This window comes from Saimiri boliviensis, chromosome X, assembly GCF_048565385.1.
Source record: "Saimiri boliviensis isolate mSaiBol1 chromosome X, mSaiBol1.pri, whole genome shotgun sequence".
NCBI lineage: Eukaryota > Metazoa > Chordata > Mammalia > Primates > Cebidae > Saimiri > Saimiri boliviensis.
The window spans coordinates 98,074,537-98,087,486 of record NC_133470.1 but is presented as its reverse complement, the minus strand read 5'-3'; the positions used below and the strand labels follow the sequence as shown (position 1 = coordinate 98,087,486).

Below are 12,950 nucleotides of genomic sequence, written 5' to 3'. Positions count from 1 at the left end.
TCCAGCAGCCAGCCTGAGCCCAGCCTGACAACAGTGCTGTCTCACCAAGAAAACCCATGGCCCACAGGGCCTTGAAACTTGCCTGGATATGGTGGCTCTTAGGCTAAGCACAAAGGAAAGGGTTGTTGAAAAAAACACACCCAACTTCAAACATGTAGCTACAAACCTAAAGACAGTATTGAAAGCAATAATTAGCTAGCATATTTACTTAATCCAAAAAAGGTTTGGTTTCATCTATAGCAGCCTAGAAAATTTCTGATACCATAGGAAAACTATTGCAACAAACCAGAAACAGACTTAACTGAGTGCTTGTCCAACAGAAGACTGCTGAAAAGGTCTTATGTGACAAGGTAGAGAATGAGTCAAAGCTAAGAGAATATCTGCTTGAACAAACAAATATTATGCTTTTTTCTTCCCTGGAATGGAAACAGATCCTCCAATCCAAGAGCTGTGTGACTCAAACTATATACCCATCTGCCAATTTTAAAGTTTATAGAAAGCATAAATAAATACACAAACAGCAACTGGCTGCACAAGAGGCCTTTTTAATAGTTTCAAACAGAATCAAGGTCCCTGCCTTCTTTCTAAAGAGAACAGTCTATCTTGTCTGGCTACATTTTTGAAAAGGTTATGCCAATGACCAGTGTCCATCACTGGTCTTAACCTCAGTGAGTTGAAGAAAATGTCATTTAAAAAGACAATCAGCAATTTATATACTCTTAAAGCCATATTTCATTCAGCAGCACAAAATAATTTACTAGAAACCTACTACCCGTGCTTTAAAAGCTCTAGAAACACTGTACTCCATAATAATCTATGTAGCTTTGATATACTGTGGGTCTGAGCCCTAACTGATGGGGGTGGTAGGCTGAATTTAAATGAGCAGTAGGCTCTGACAACAGATCATGAAATTCATTCAAACTGTTACTAAATTATTTGACTTCATCCAATCATTTGTCACACCACTATTCAAAATTAAATATGTGTATATTCAAATTATCTATGAAATGCTTGATCCTACCTCTTGCTATGTTACAAAGAATATGCCGATTCGTTTTTTAGGTTAAAAAATTAAAGATGGCCGGGCGCGGTGGCTCAAGCCTGTAACCCCAGCACTTTGGGAGGCCGAGGCGGGTGGATCACGAGGTCAAGAGATCGAGACCAGCCTGGTCAACATGGTGAAACCCCGTCTCTACTAAAAATACAAAAAATCAGCTGGGCATGGTGGCGCGTGCCTGTAATCCCAGCTACTCAGGAGGCTGAGGCAGGAGAATTGCCTGAACCCAGGAGGCGGAGGTTGCAGTGAGCCGAGATCGCGCCATTGCACTCCAGCTTGGGTAACAAGAGCAAAAACCCCGTCTCAAAAAAAAAAAAAAAATTAAAGATGACCTACATATCAGAAATTTGTAAGTAAGGAAAACTCTTCAGAAATATGGTCAACATATATAAACTCTATTGACTAAAAGATAAATAGACCTTGTATCTTTCATCTCTAGTATAAAAAGTAGTCTTTAAAATTTAGTCACGTAAGACTTTTCACATACTTGAAAGAAGAAAATACTAATGGCTACTACACATTTCCTATTTTGAAAATGCTCTAAATTCAACAACCAACAGAAAGGCTGAAATGGCAAGCTTGCTCTCAACAGCCAAAAGCTTCCCATCTCCTCGGGGAAGTAAACTCCGTTCTTAAAAGTTGTCTTGTAAAATTAATTTATTCTAATTACAACCATAATTTCAAGTGCTAATTACACAATTCCTACAGAGGTGTGTAGTTTCAAATGTGGCGAGTCAACATAAGAAAATGTTATGACACATGCCTAGTACAAATTTTCATTATCGAATTACAGAAACCTGTTCTGTTTCCAGATGCATTAATCCATTCTGGACCACTGCAAATTATATTCCTAAAACAGCAACTCATTTTCTGTGAATGAATTTGGTTTCACGGTCTTTCAAAGGTCGCCTGAAATAAACCTAAGTAACCACCTGATGGAAATCAGGAACCGAAGTTTCAGAAGCAAACGTGAAATACTTTCAGATTCAACAGGGTAATGAAGTGCCTAGATCAACCAGGTGCTACAGTCTTTAATTACATTTACTTCTCTGGGCCCTCAGTGGAAAACAAAACGATGTAATGATCCTGAAGTCATTTTCCTTTATCATATAAATGCCTGTTTGAGGCTCCACAAGCTCTGGAAACCTACAGCAGTAGTTCTACTTTCCGAAGTTATTCTTTCATTTGGGATTGAATGCTAGCCTTGAGCCAGACCGGGGACAGCAACGACCCCCAAGACAACAGATCTAACCCCTCCACAAACTTCCGTAACCTTTCCTCGGCCTTTCGCCTAGTTGGGAAAGAAATGGCTCCATTTAAAACAAGGATAAAGGCCCTGAGCTGAAGACTTTGACAACTTTCCGCGGGGGAGGGCTGGCGCTGCCCTAGAATCTCCCGGGAAAGAAAGCTCTGAGAGATGGGGAGAGGCGAGAAGGAGAGGAGAAAAAGGAACAGAGAAAGGAGTGGGAGTGAAGGGGGCCCGAGGGCTCAGCGAGGAATTGGGGCCCCCATGAACAAAAGCTGGGACTCCCCGCGCTGCAACCTCACTTCTGCAGCGGGGACTCGGCCTGGGTCGCTGCGGTCCAGTGTGCTTGGGGCCCTCAGGGCTAGTCCAGCCCACTCCAGCGTCTGCTCTGTGGCCATTCCGGACACCCGCACCTAAGGCACCTGCCGTTCCCCACTGCTCTTCCACATTCCCTCTCTGAGCCTCTCTCCGCACCGCGGTCTCCAAGGCCGCTGTCTACAGTTTACATTCGGGAGCTAATCATAGTCCTCAAAAAGACAACGGCTAGAACCAGCAAAGGGTGGTGGGGGGGGGGGGGCGTCCCCTTCCTTTGCCTTAGTTCTCCCCAGCCTGAAGACCCCTTTGCTGCGCTTCCCCAGCCCGCCTGTGGGAGGCCCCGGGCAGAGGCGCGCACTCCTGGGGGACTCGTGGTCGGGTGCCTAGGGTGAGGTGGCTGAACCCCAGCAAGCAGAGGAAGGGGGACTGCCCCCTCCCACGGAGGCCCACTCATGCTGGGCACTAGTGGCAAGGGGACAACAGCCTTTGTTCTCCTGGGGCTTGGCGAGGCTGCGCTGCCAAAGCACAGCGCGGGCAGCGCCAGGGCACCAGGACTGCTCACTTTTGCACGCGGCGTGTGGAAGGGTGCAAGCTCCTGCCTTCCCCGGGGGGCGGGGTGGATAGGGAGTTTGGGATTAGGTGGTGTACTGGGGGAGGAGTGGGGGGAGGGGTTCTGCGTCTCGACCAGGCTCTTTGTTTCTACTGGGGGCGAGGAGAGGGGGCTGAAGGTGGGTTCAAGCTTGGGTTCTGAGAGCAGGGCAGATTCCTGAGTATGTCACCATGTTGCACGCGCGCAGCACACATATGCACACGCGCGCACACGCACACACATGCACTCATACAGACTGGCGGCCGGCCGTCAGCAGACAGCGCGGTTCCCGGCGCTCCCGGCTGCAGCAGCTTCGTCTGCCCGCAGCGCCACCACCGTGTGTCCAGAGGGGGAGTGGAGGAGGCTGGAGGCACTCGAGGGGCAACAATTCCGCGAGGAAGGAGGGAAAGTGGTGCAAACGTAGATCCACCCCCTGACGGCCTCTGCCCCCCTTTTTCTCACGGGGTCGCAGAGGTCATGGGTAGGTTAGGCTCCAGGAGAGAGGCAGGGAGTCGCGGGAGGGAGGCGCGCACGCGTGGGGGCGAGCGAAGGAAACGAAGGAAAGACAAGCAGGCGGACTCGGCGGGCGGGCTTACCCTTAGAAGCATCTTTCTCCTCTTTGGGCTTGGTCACCTTTCCACTCATAGATCCCAGCTTGCTTGACAAGGTTCGCTCAGAAGACGGAAGTCCTCGCGGAGCGGGCCGGACTTGGGAGAGTGCTTAGGGCGGCAAGTCTCGACCACGAGCTCCCCTCGGTGTGGTTCGGGGCGGAATTCGCTTTCCCCCACCGCTACCGCTGCCGCCGCCGCCGCTGCCTAAGAGAGAGTCGGGAGGAAAGGAGAGGGGTGAAGGAGGAGCCGCGGTCGCCGTAGCCGCGAGCCTGAGCGGCCGGCCGCGGGAGGAGCCGCTCGCCGCGCTCAAGAAGTGAAGAGACAAAGCGGTGCGGTGCTTCCTCCGCGCCCCGCGCCCTCAGCTTCTGCCCGCCTGCAGAGAGCCACGCTTACAACCCCCGGGGCGGCAGAGAGGCGCGGCCGGGACTCCCCGGCTTCGCTGCCGGCCTCCCTGGGTTCCGCGCGGGCCGCTCGCCGGGAGTTGCCTGGGTGGGGTGCCCGCACACTGGCGGGCTGCTTTCCCCCGCCTCTCCCAATCCGCTGCGGGCCGCCAACTCGATGAAAATAAAACCCCGAGGAAGGCTTTTAAAAAAAATCAAAACAAAGATAAAAATATTCACTTAAAAATAACAAGCCTCTCCGAAAGGGAAATGTTTGAACATGTGATGAGCAACGTGTGAGCCTGTTACACCGCAGAGCCGCGCAGCTTCTCGCCCTCGGGGAATCGGGAGGAGAGGGTCGCCTCTTTTCTTTCTATTTAATCTATTTTCAGGTTCCTATTATTTTGCCAAAAAGGGGGTTGGAGTTGGTCGCCCGCGGAGAATTGGAAGACGATGGCCCTTACCTGCTTGCTTTCTCTCTCTCCCTACACCCACACCCCCTTGGAGCTCGCCCGCTCCCTCGCTCGCGCTCTCCTTCCAAAGAACTCTCCGGTCCCAGAGAGCCACGAATCAACACCGCGGCGCATTCTATATAAACGGCAAGGTGTGGGCACGCGGAGGGTGGGGGCTGGTGAAGGCGGGGCCTCACAAAGCCGCCTGCCCGCTGTAGTAAAAAGAGAGCTCGACAGGGGCGCGCCGACGTCAGCCGCCGGTTGACAAAACCTCGGCGAGCCCCGCGTAGTGCTGGCGAGCGTGTCTGCTGGGCGTCCCCTGGCCCCTCCCGGGCAGGCAGGGCCCACGGGTGCCGCTGTAGCGTGCTCACACCGTTGGCCGGGGAGATGGAAGTCGGGTGCTCCCCGACCCTGGCCGCTGTTACTCCTCTGCTCCTAGCGCCTGCTTTCCCAGGCCCGCGCTGCTCACCACCTACACTTTGGGAACTCCCCTGTTAGCAACTGCTCGCAACGCGCAGTGGAATCTCAGCCCGGAGTCGATGACTTTTCGCTTCTGGCTAGCTGCTCAAGTTGAGACAGCCGGGCTTTCAGGGAGGAGAGACGGGCTCTCTGGGATCTGTATGTCACTAGGTCAGAGAGTGAAACTGTCCTAGGCGGCTGCCCCCTCCCACCACCACTCCCACAAGCAGGCCACTCCTCCTAGGGCTGGTCGCCCGGGTTGGTAAACTGGAAGCAAAGAGTGCCCACCGCCCAGGATGGCCAATCCCAAGCAAAAGGGTGAGGTGGAACTGGGGACGAGTGCTGAAGAGGAATAAGTAGTAGTGAAACGTTGCTTGAAAATGCTTGGGACAAAACCCAGGGAAGGTCCCTCTGAAGATTAGAACTAGAAGGAAAACTGCTCAGAAATTGTTCTACAGATGGGTAAGGAAAGAGAAAAAGAAGAGAGAGAGAAAGGAAGGAAGGAAGGAGGGAGGGGAGGGAAGGAAAGAAAGGAAAGAAAAAAAAGGAAAGAAAGAAGAAAGGAAGGAAGGAAAGAAAAAAGAACGAAAAAGAAAAAAAGAAAGAAAGAAAGAAAAAGAAAGAAACTGACTAGGGAAGGAGGGTGAGATGTTAGTCAGGAAATAGTTCCTGGGGCATCCTGGAAAACTTCTTCTGTGATGGCCTTTTTTGTGCATCCAAATCCCTTGTAGCCTCCTGCTCTGTTGAGGGACTGGGGTGGTGACTAGCAGTACTTAGTCTTCAGAACCATCCATTAATCAGACCTTAGGCCTCAGCCTGCCCATGAAGGCGCGGTCGCGACTCCCACGCAGAAAATTCGTTTTCCCTCATCCTACTCAGACCACCCGCTTCTTAATTCGGTTTTGTTAATGGCATTAAACCAGGCGAAGAAATCATATAGATGGATTAGTTTTACTGAATCCCAGGCGGTAACTCAATTACAAGAGCCTGCTGTGGCTTTCAAAACCAGGAGTGTGGGCTGCCCCTGCTCTCAGTCCAGGTCTAAAGGTCGGCAACCCTCTAAACTCAATTTGCAGCCTCCATCCTCAGTCTGAGAGGAACTCCAGGCCCATTTTTCTTGTAAATAATATCTAATAATCTGGAGCTTGATGACACAATGTGATTATCCAATGCAAAGTTAGACCATTAATTAATATCAGTTGTCTGGGAAGGAAAACATTTCTCTTCAAATGATCGAATTCAGGAGTGAAGGTTTAGATGAGTTTAGAGGAAAGGTCGAGGGGAAGGGAAATCCTACCCCAAACCTCAGCATTATGCAGTATACCCATATAGTGAATCTGCCCATGTACCTCCTGTATTTAAAACAAAAGTTGAAATTTAAAAAATAATTTACACCCAATAACAGTAATCACCAATTTAGCACCTAACTTGTGTCAAGCAGCATGCTAAATGCTTTACATCATCTTATTCCATCTTCACAACAACCCTAAGAACATGTTGGTTATATTGTTATTTTCATTTCACAAATGAGGAAAATGAATCTCAGAGAGGTAACGTAACTTGCCAGGAACTCACACGGCTGGTACATGCTGGAGCATGGATGACAAATATGGGCGGCAGGCTAGGATACCAGGTGGGTCTATCTCTAAAACCAGTGTTCCTCTGTCATACCGCAGGGTTTCTCAACACTCCTATCAGCCTCTTAAAAAGAGGTGGGAAGCACATTTTCCATGGTCCTGTCTGCCAGTTATAAACTTCTAAGTCTTTTCAGACTTCTGTAGCTCAGCACATTCAATCAAAAACATACACACACATACTCCTCTGTTGTGTACACATCATTTACTTTGTCCACATCCCCCATTAAACAACAATATCTTATTTTTGGAAAAGGGTCGGTTTCTGTCTTGGAGGATATTAAGCATGGTATTGATGGGGACACTGGGTGTCTCAGCTTTCCTGCCACATTAAGATTTCCAGGAAAGTCCTCTGCACAGATAAGACACCTCGCTAAGCCCTATCAACAATGACACTTCTAGGAAGGGTAACTTCCAGCTGGAAGATAGACATCATTCTGTTCCTGAAAGGACACTAATCATTAAAATATGACTAAACCTAAGTTAGTTAATAAAATCAAGGTGAGTTCAGATGTCTGCTGCGGAAAATTAGTGGAGTCTCTCTGTCCACGAACACAAACAGGTAAAATACAGTGTTTTTGTTTTTCCCTGTAAACCACCTTGCAAAATAAATAATCAGAAGATAAAGGAAATACTTCATGCAAGAACAGTATGGTAGTTTGTGTCCATTTAGAGACAAATCAATGACGTCATAAGGGCATACATGCCAACAACCAAGGATTATGAATATTCAAGTGCAGGGGCAGTCTTATCTAAACAAAGATTCTGAAGATTCTGGTAAAGAGGTCACAGCCTGTTCTGTGAAAGGAATGGGGGACTTTCCCTCTTCAAAGCCCTGTGAAATATTTAATATGAAAAAAATGTTGTTGGAATCAACTCAGAAAAGGCATGCTCCAGTGTCCAGCCCCCAAGCTACTTGGTAATGCAGGATGCTCTGCTGGAAGATCTGCCATCTGTGTGAGGATGGTCAGAAGGTCTTTTCCCTTCACCAAAAAGATTCAGTCTTGAAGCATCTCAAGGAAAATCTGCCTTCACTTGTAGTACTTCCACTTTCCCACCCAGATCCATCTCCTTCATCCCACTGCAGTAGAAGTACCCTCAGTTTTCAGTGTAGCAATTTCCACTTATCTGGTCACTTCACCTCTCTGTGCCTTGCCACTTTGGTAAAATGTGTCCCATCCTGTCTCTGCTGCTTTTATGAGAGATATTCCATTGACCTGGTAGAGTATGGTGGCCGTGGGGGGTGGGTGCAGAGTTATTCTGTGTAGTAGAGTGACTCAGTCCTGGAATTAAAACTATATTCTAAAAGTAAATGTTGCATGGCCATGCCTCTAAAGAGGGCTAGGCTGTTTTCTGGAATAAATTACTGCTTTGTAGTAAAGTGGAAAAGGTCCTAAGAGTCTCACTGTCTTGGCCCTATTATCTCAATGTCAGTTTCCTGCTAGTCTACAAATGCCTCAAGACACCAGCCTCTGGATTCCGGATTTGCTCATTCTATAGCAGTTCTGAGCAATGTTTCTGGGCAAGAGGCCACATGGTTCCCTTGTCTGTGCTGGAGGGTAAAGTTGGAGTGAGCAGGAAGGTAGAGGACACATATACTTAGGGCCTTTTTCTGGCAGTTTTGGACTACCTGGGTGTAGAGACATTGTCATCAGGCACAACCAAATTAGATGATTCAGTGACAAGACTGCTTTTCACTGGATAAAACATGTTTTCCATTTGTGAAAACATTTCACAGCAGAAAACTGGTTCAAAAGGAGGCAGCCTGGCAAAAGCTACCAGCCAGGGTGCTTGAGATAAAGAAAAGCCCAACAGGCCAAGATCTGGGATTTGGAAGCAACTTTAATTTTTACACTCAAGTCTCAACAATTTGAATGTTCATATGCAAATGCCAGAGCTCTAAAAGGCATTCATTTTTTATTCAAACCCTTCAGTGTTTATCTATATCATGAGTTAAGGTTTCTTTCTATTAGAATCTCCAATTAGTTGGTAGATTTCTATAAGAGCTGGAAACATAATCTCCAAAGATGGCCACTCTGGCAGTTTTAAAACATGGCCATTGAAAGATGGCCACTATGTCCTCACTTCTTGATCCTGAATGGGTTTGTAACTGCTTCAGCCCATAGAGTATGGTAGAAGTGTTATTCTGTCAGTTTTAGACTAGGTGAGAAAAGGCCACATAGCTTCTGCCTGGCCCTCTTTGGAATGTTTCCTCTGGGAAAAGCCAGCTACCATGTAAGAAGTTTGCCCACCCTGAGACTGCCATACTAGAGAGTTCATATCTAGGCTCACCAGTAAACCATGCTAGCTGAGCTCCGAGACAACAGCCAGCATTGCTGGCCAGCGAAGGGAGAGATCTATCTTGGATGTCAAGTCCAATCATACCACAAGACCACTACAGCCCCAGCTGACATGTTACTGCAACTTTATGAGAGATTCATCAGTGGAGAACTACTCAGGGGAGTCCTCCTCACATTCCTAACCCATAAAATTGTGAGCAAAATTAAATGTTTTTAATTTCTAATTTGTTTTTTGCTACAACATTTTAGTGTAATATGCTATGCAGCAATAGTTACTGGAGTCATGACCAACAAGTTCCCCTAATCCTGAATACATGTATATGCCACTCCACCTTGCAGAGCTAATGTCTATTTCCCTCACCCTTGAATCCAGGCTGTGCTTGTGACTTGTAACGTGGCCGAAGTGATCCTATGCCAGTTTCAGTCCTCACCTTTAAGAAACTTGGCAGCTGCCCTTCCCTCAAGTGAAAGCCAGCCACCGTGTAAAAAGTCAGACACCCTGAGACTCAAGTTGGAAGGAAGCCCAATCTGGCCATATGAAGAGGCCATGTGAAAGGGAACTGAACAACCCAGTTTATGGCAAGAACCAACGCTCCAGACATATCACACCAGTTAAGCCCTCTCAGTCAGCTGCTAGCCATTCAAGCTGTGAGCCTCCAGATTTCGTGGGACGCAAAAGAGCCATTTCTGCTGGACCCTGTCCACATTCCTAAACCACAGACTTGTGAGCAAATTGGTGGCTGTTTTAGGCCACTCAGTTTAGGGGTGCTTTGTTACACAGCAATAGATAACTGAAATGAGAAGTCCAGAAACATTTTCAGATCAAGTCTTCACTGTTCCCTACGTTTGTCTGCTATAAACCAGAATGGGTTTTTGGAATGAGAGGAAGTTACAAGACAGAGAGATGCCAATGATGTATCCAAAAACACCTTAACACGAAGACCTTTCCAGTCTACACCAAGCAGATATGTGATTTTCTGCCTCCTGTAAAATTAAACATTTGGACCATTATACTGTGATGTTGGGATGCCTGTCAGGAATGAATATCTTTAAATGTTTTGTCACTTCCTTCTCCAGTGAAGAAGGAAACAATGAGCAAAGCTTTTTCAAGAATTCAGTCTCATTCCCAACTAATATCACTGGGCAGCACTGAATCCTCACCCAGAATCTCTATCATTCCACAACATTTAGAATCACCTGTGTCAAAGAGGAGCGGGTAATCGAAGTTGCCCTTTTCCTCATAGCGTGCTCCCGATATTCACTACATCCAAAACTGAGGACCTTGCCATTGTCTCTCTCAGGAAGTAACACACAACAGACTTTGGTCTGGGCAGTTTCCAGATTTGCAGGTCTTGTTCTTGCCTTCATTCTAGCAGTTATACTGACAATAGTAAAATAAAAGAGTTCAGGAAAGAAAATTTTATTTCCCAAAAAATATTCTTGGATATAGTAGTTTTTAGCTTCTCGTATTCGCCTATATCTTGAATTCTCTCAACAAGATTGTAACTTCTTAGAAGAAAAGGACTGTGTGAAACTCCTCTAAGATTAACTTGTCCCGTGCCCAACCTGTGGTATAACATAGTGCCTGGCACGTAAGAGGCACAACAAATATCCTCATTATTACAATGTTATTTGTTTAATTTACTAGCTTTCTTGTATGTACTACATATTTATCCAGAATATGGCACTTTATACTGAAAGCAACCCTCTGAGTTAATGACTATTATTATCTCCATTTTCCAGAAGAGGAAACAAGCTCAGAGAGGTGGAGCAACTTATCCAAGATTATACAGCTATTAAGAGGTGCACCCAGGCAGGATTGAGATGCAAGTAGGCACTTTTGCTTCCAAAGTCCCTGCTCTTTCTACAATATGATACTGAATATTTTGTTAATATTATGAAATAAAAAGTACCTCTAAAACTTCTCTGAAAATACAGTCAAACATTAGAGAAAGAGCAGAGATCTTAGGGCTTACTGGCCTTTCCTTTATTTTCTGTCAATGCCTGACCCCTGCCCCTCCCCACTCCCAGCCACCCTCCACCCCCAGCCACCCTCCACCCCCACAGTGTGATAAACATAGAGGAGTGCTTTCCAGATTCTCCTCCCAAGAAATACTTGCTGCTCAGCTGTGGGGAGTGTAATCACTGGGCACCTTCCAGCTGACAGCTCCCTCACAGTTTGTCTCTGCTGTGGAACTGCTTCACCTGAGGTCATTCCCTTCCTAGATCACCCCACATTCCATGAATGAGCAAAGCCTGGCCATTTTAGATCAATGCAGGCACTCTGACAAACAATACTCACTCCAAAGCTCCCTGCTAGGTAGGCTAAGGCTTCATTGGTCCTGCTTCACAGTTCAACTTCTCCCTCTGCTCAATCCAGCCTCTTCCCACTTCCTTTCACAGTTGTTGATCCCTAATGAAAATGTCTTCCACCACAAACTCCATCTGGTTTCAGAGATTCCCATCTGTGACACCTTCTCTCCCTGTTTCCCTCCAACCCTGTCTTATTGCCCATGATTTTGGTAAACAAAGATTCTGGTACTCTTCCTCTTCCTCTGATAGTTTAAATGATCTTCACTGTGTTGCCAGTGCTTTTTGCTTTTGATCCTTTGTTTTCCTGAGTAGTTTCTTGGAGCCTTCTTTGGAAGCGCCAGGGGTTAGGACATGTGAAGAGCCTTATACGTAGCTGGTACTGTATACAACTGTTACATTTTGGAGAAAGAGAGGTGACTTACAGATGGTCAAGAAATAACAAGCTAGGTTTCTAATGATGAGACGCTTAGACCTATACTTCACTTCAAACTGCAACGTACTTGGTATGATTTTACATGGTGCAGAATGGATGTATCTGGCACATGGTGTAAGTGACTTTACCTATAACACTGTTGTCATAACGATACCTGCTATACTGTGGCTAATTGTGGTCTTCTCTAAGGGACGTCCCTAGCCATGTACTCTTCTCAGTATCCCACTTGTGGGATTCTTTATTCTTCCCCATTCTACTTCTCCCAGTGCAGTCTCTGGTGCTATTTCCCTTTCCATGTTCTCAACTCCTCTCTCAGTATGAGAACCTTGCATGATTGTTTTTTATTACATTTTTTCTATATTTATTTCACTCTATTCTATATGGCCTTTCCCCTCCCTACATCACCCAGCCTGCAAGGTAAGGATTCACTATTGTCTGCTTTGGGGAGGCAACTTAGATCGACAATATAGGGTTTGCCCTACTGTTTCTAGGCCAGCAAAAGAGACTCTGCTTGGAGGGCCCCCACTTAGTATAAAAGAAGCAACAGCATCATTTTGCTTTGATTTAGGCATGTACCAGAAGCACTGTCAATGCAGCAAGACTAATGACCCAAAATAAGGGATGTAATTAATACATGGTGCTTTACATAAACTGTCATTTCATCCTTGTAAGTTTTCTCAGTATTACATAATGTCACCCTTGATTTACAAGTAATGAAGGGAACTGGAAAAGGGTAACCTATCAGCTCAGTTTCCCATATCTATGGAATAGCACTAGCAGTATTTCAACCCAGGTCTTTCTGTTGCAGAATCCAATACTTTTTGCATGTCAGATGCTGACATTGTCAAGAAGGCTGTGGTTGGCATCGGCCAGAGGATTCTGAAAGAATCCATGGATAGAGAATGATGCTCTGTCTTTTTTGGTACTGAAGAGGACATTTCTGAGAACCGTATCAAAGCACACTGATCAAGAAAGCTATGGCATTGTGACTAAGGACAGGGGAGTCCTCTCCAGAGGCTTCCTTAGTTAGCCACACTCATAATCCTCCACTGCCAGTCTTTATTTCTTCTGGATTGTCTGATGTAAACTCAGCAACCACTTCTTGTTAAAGCTGGGAAGTAGGTTTGCAGAAACTCCTTCCATGTATGATCCCAGGTTAGA

General features: G+C 46.6%; 1 protein-coding gene across 5 annotated transcripts in view; it reads right to left on the bottom strand.

The window, feature by feature from the left end:
* Positions 1–12,950, bottom strand: part of FGF13 (fibroblast growth factor 13) — a 604,280-nt gene that overhangs the window by 582,701 nt on the left and 8,629 nt on the right. For 3 of the 5 annotated variants that reach the window (XM_074392005.1, XM_010351484.3, XM_010351487.3), the window contains exons 1-2: positions 4,663–4,774; positions 3,804–4,022 (exon numbers count right to left, since the gene is read on the bottom strand). Coding sequence is in view for 4 of the 5 variants with exons in the window: in XM_010351484.3 (XP_010349786.1) it covers positions 3,804–3,852 (49 nt within the window). In the remaining variant the exon portion in view is untranslated. Of the gene's footprint in view, positions 1–3,803; positions 4,023–4,662; positions 4,775–5,126; positions 5,183–12,950 lie in introns of those variants that run through there. The other 2 variants (XM_074392004.1, XM_010351485.3) reach the window with 2 other exon arrangements.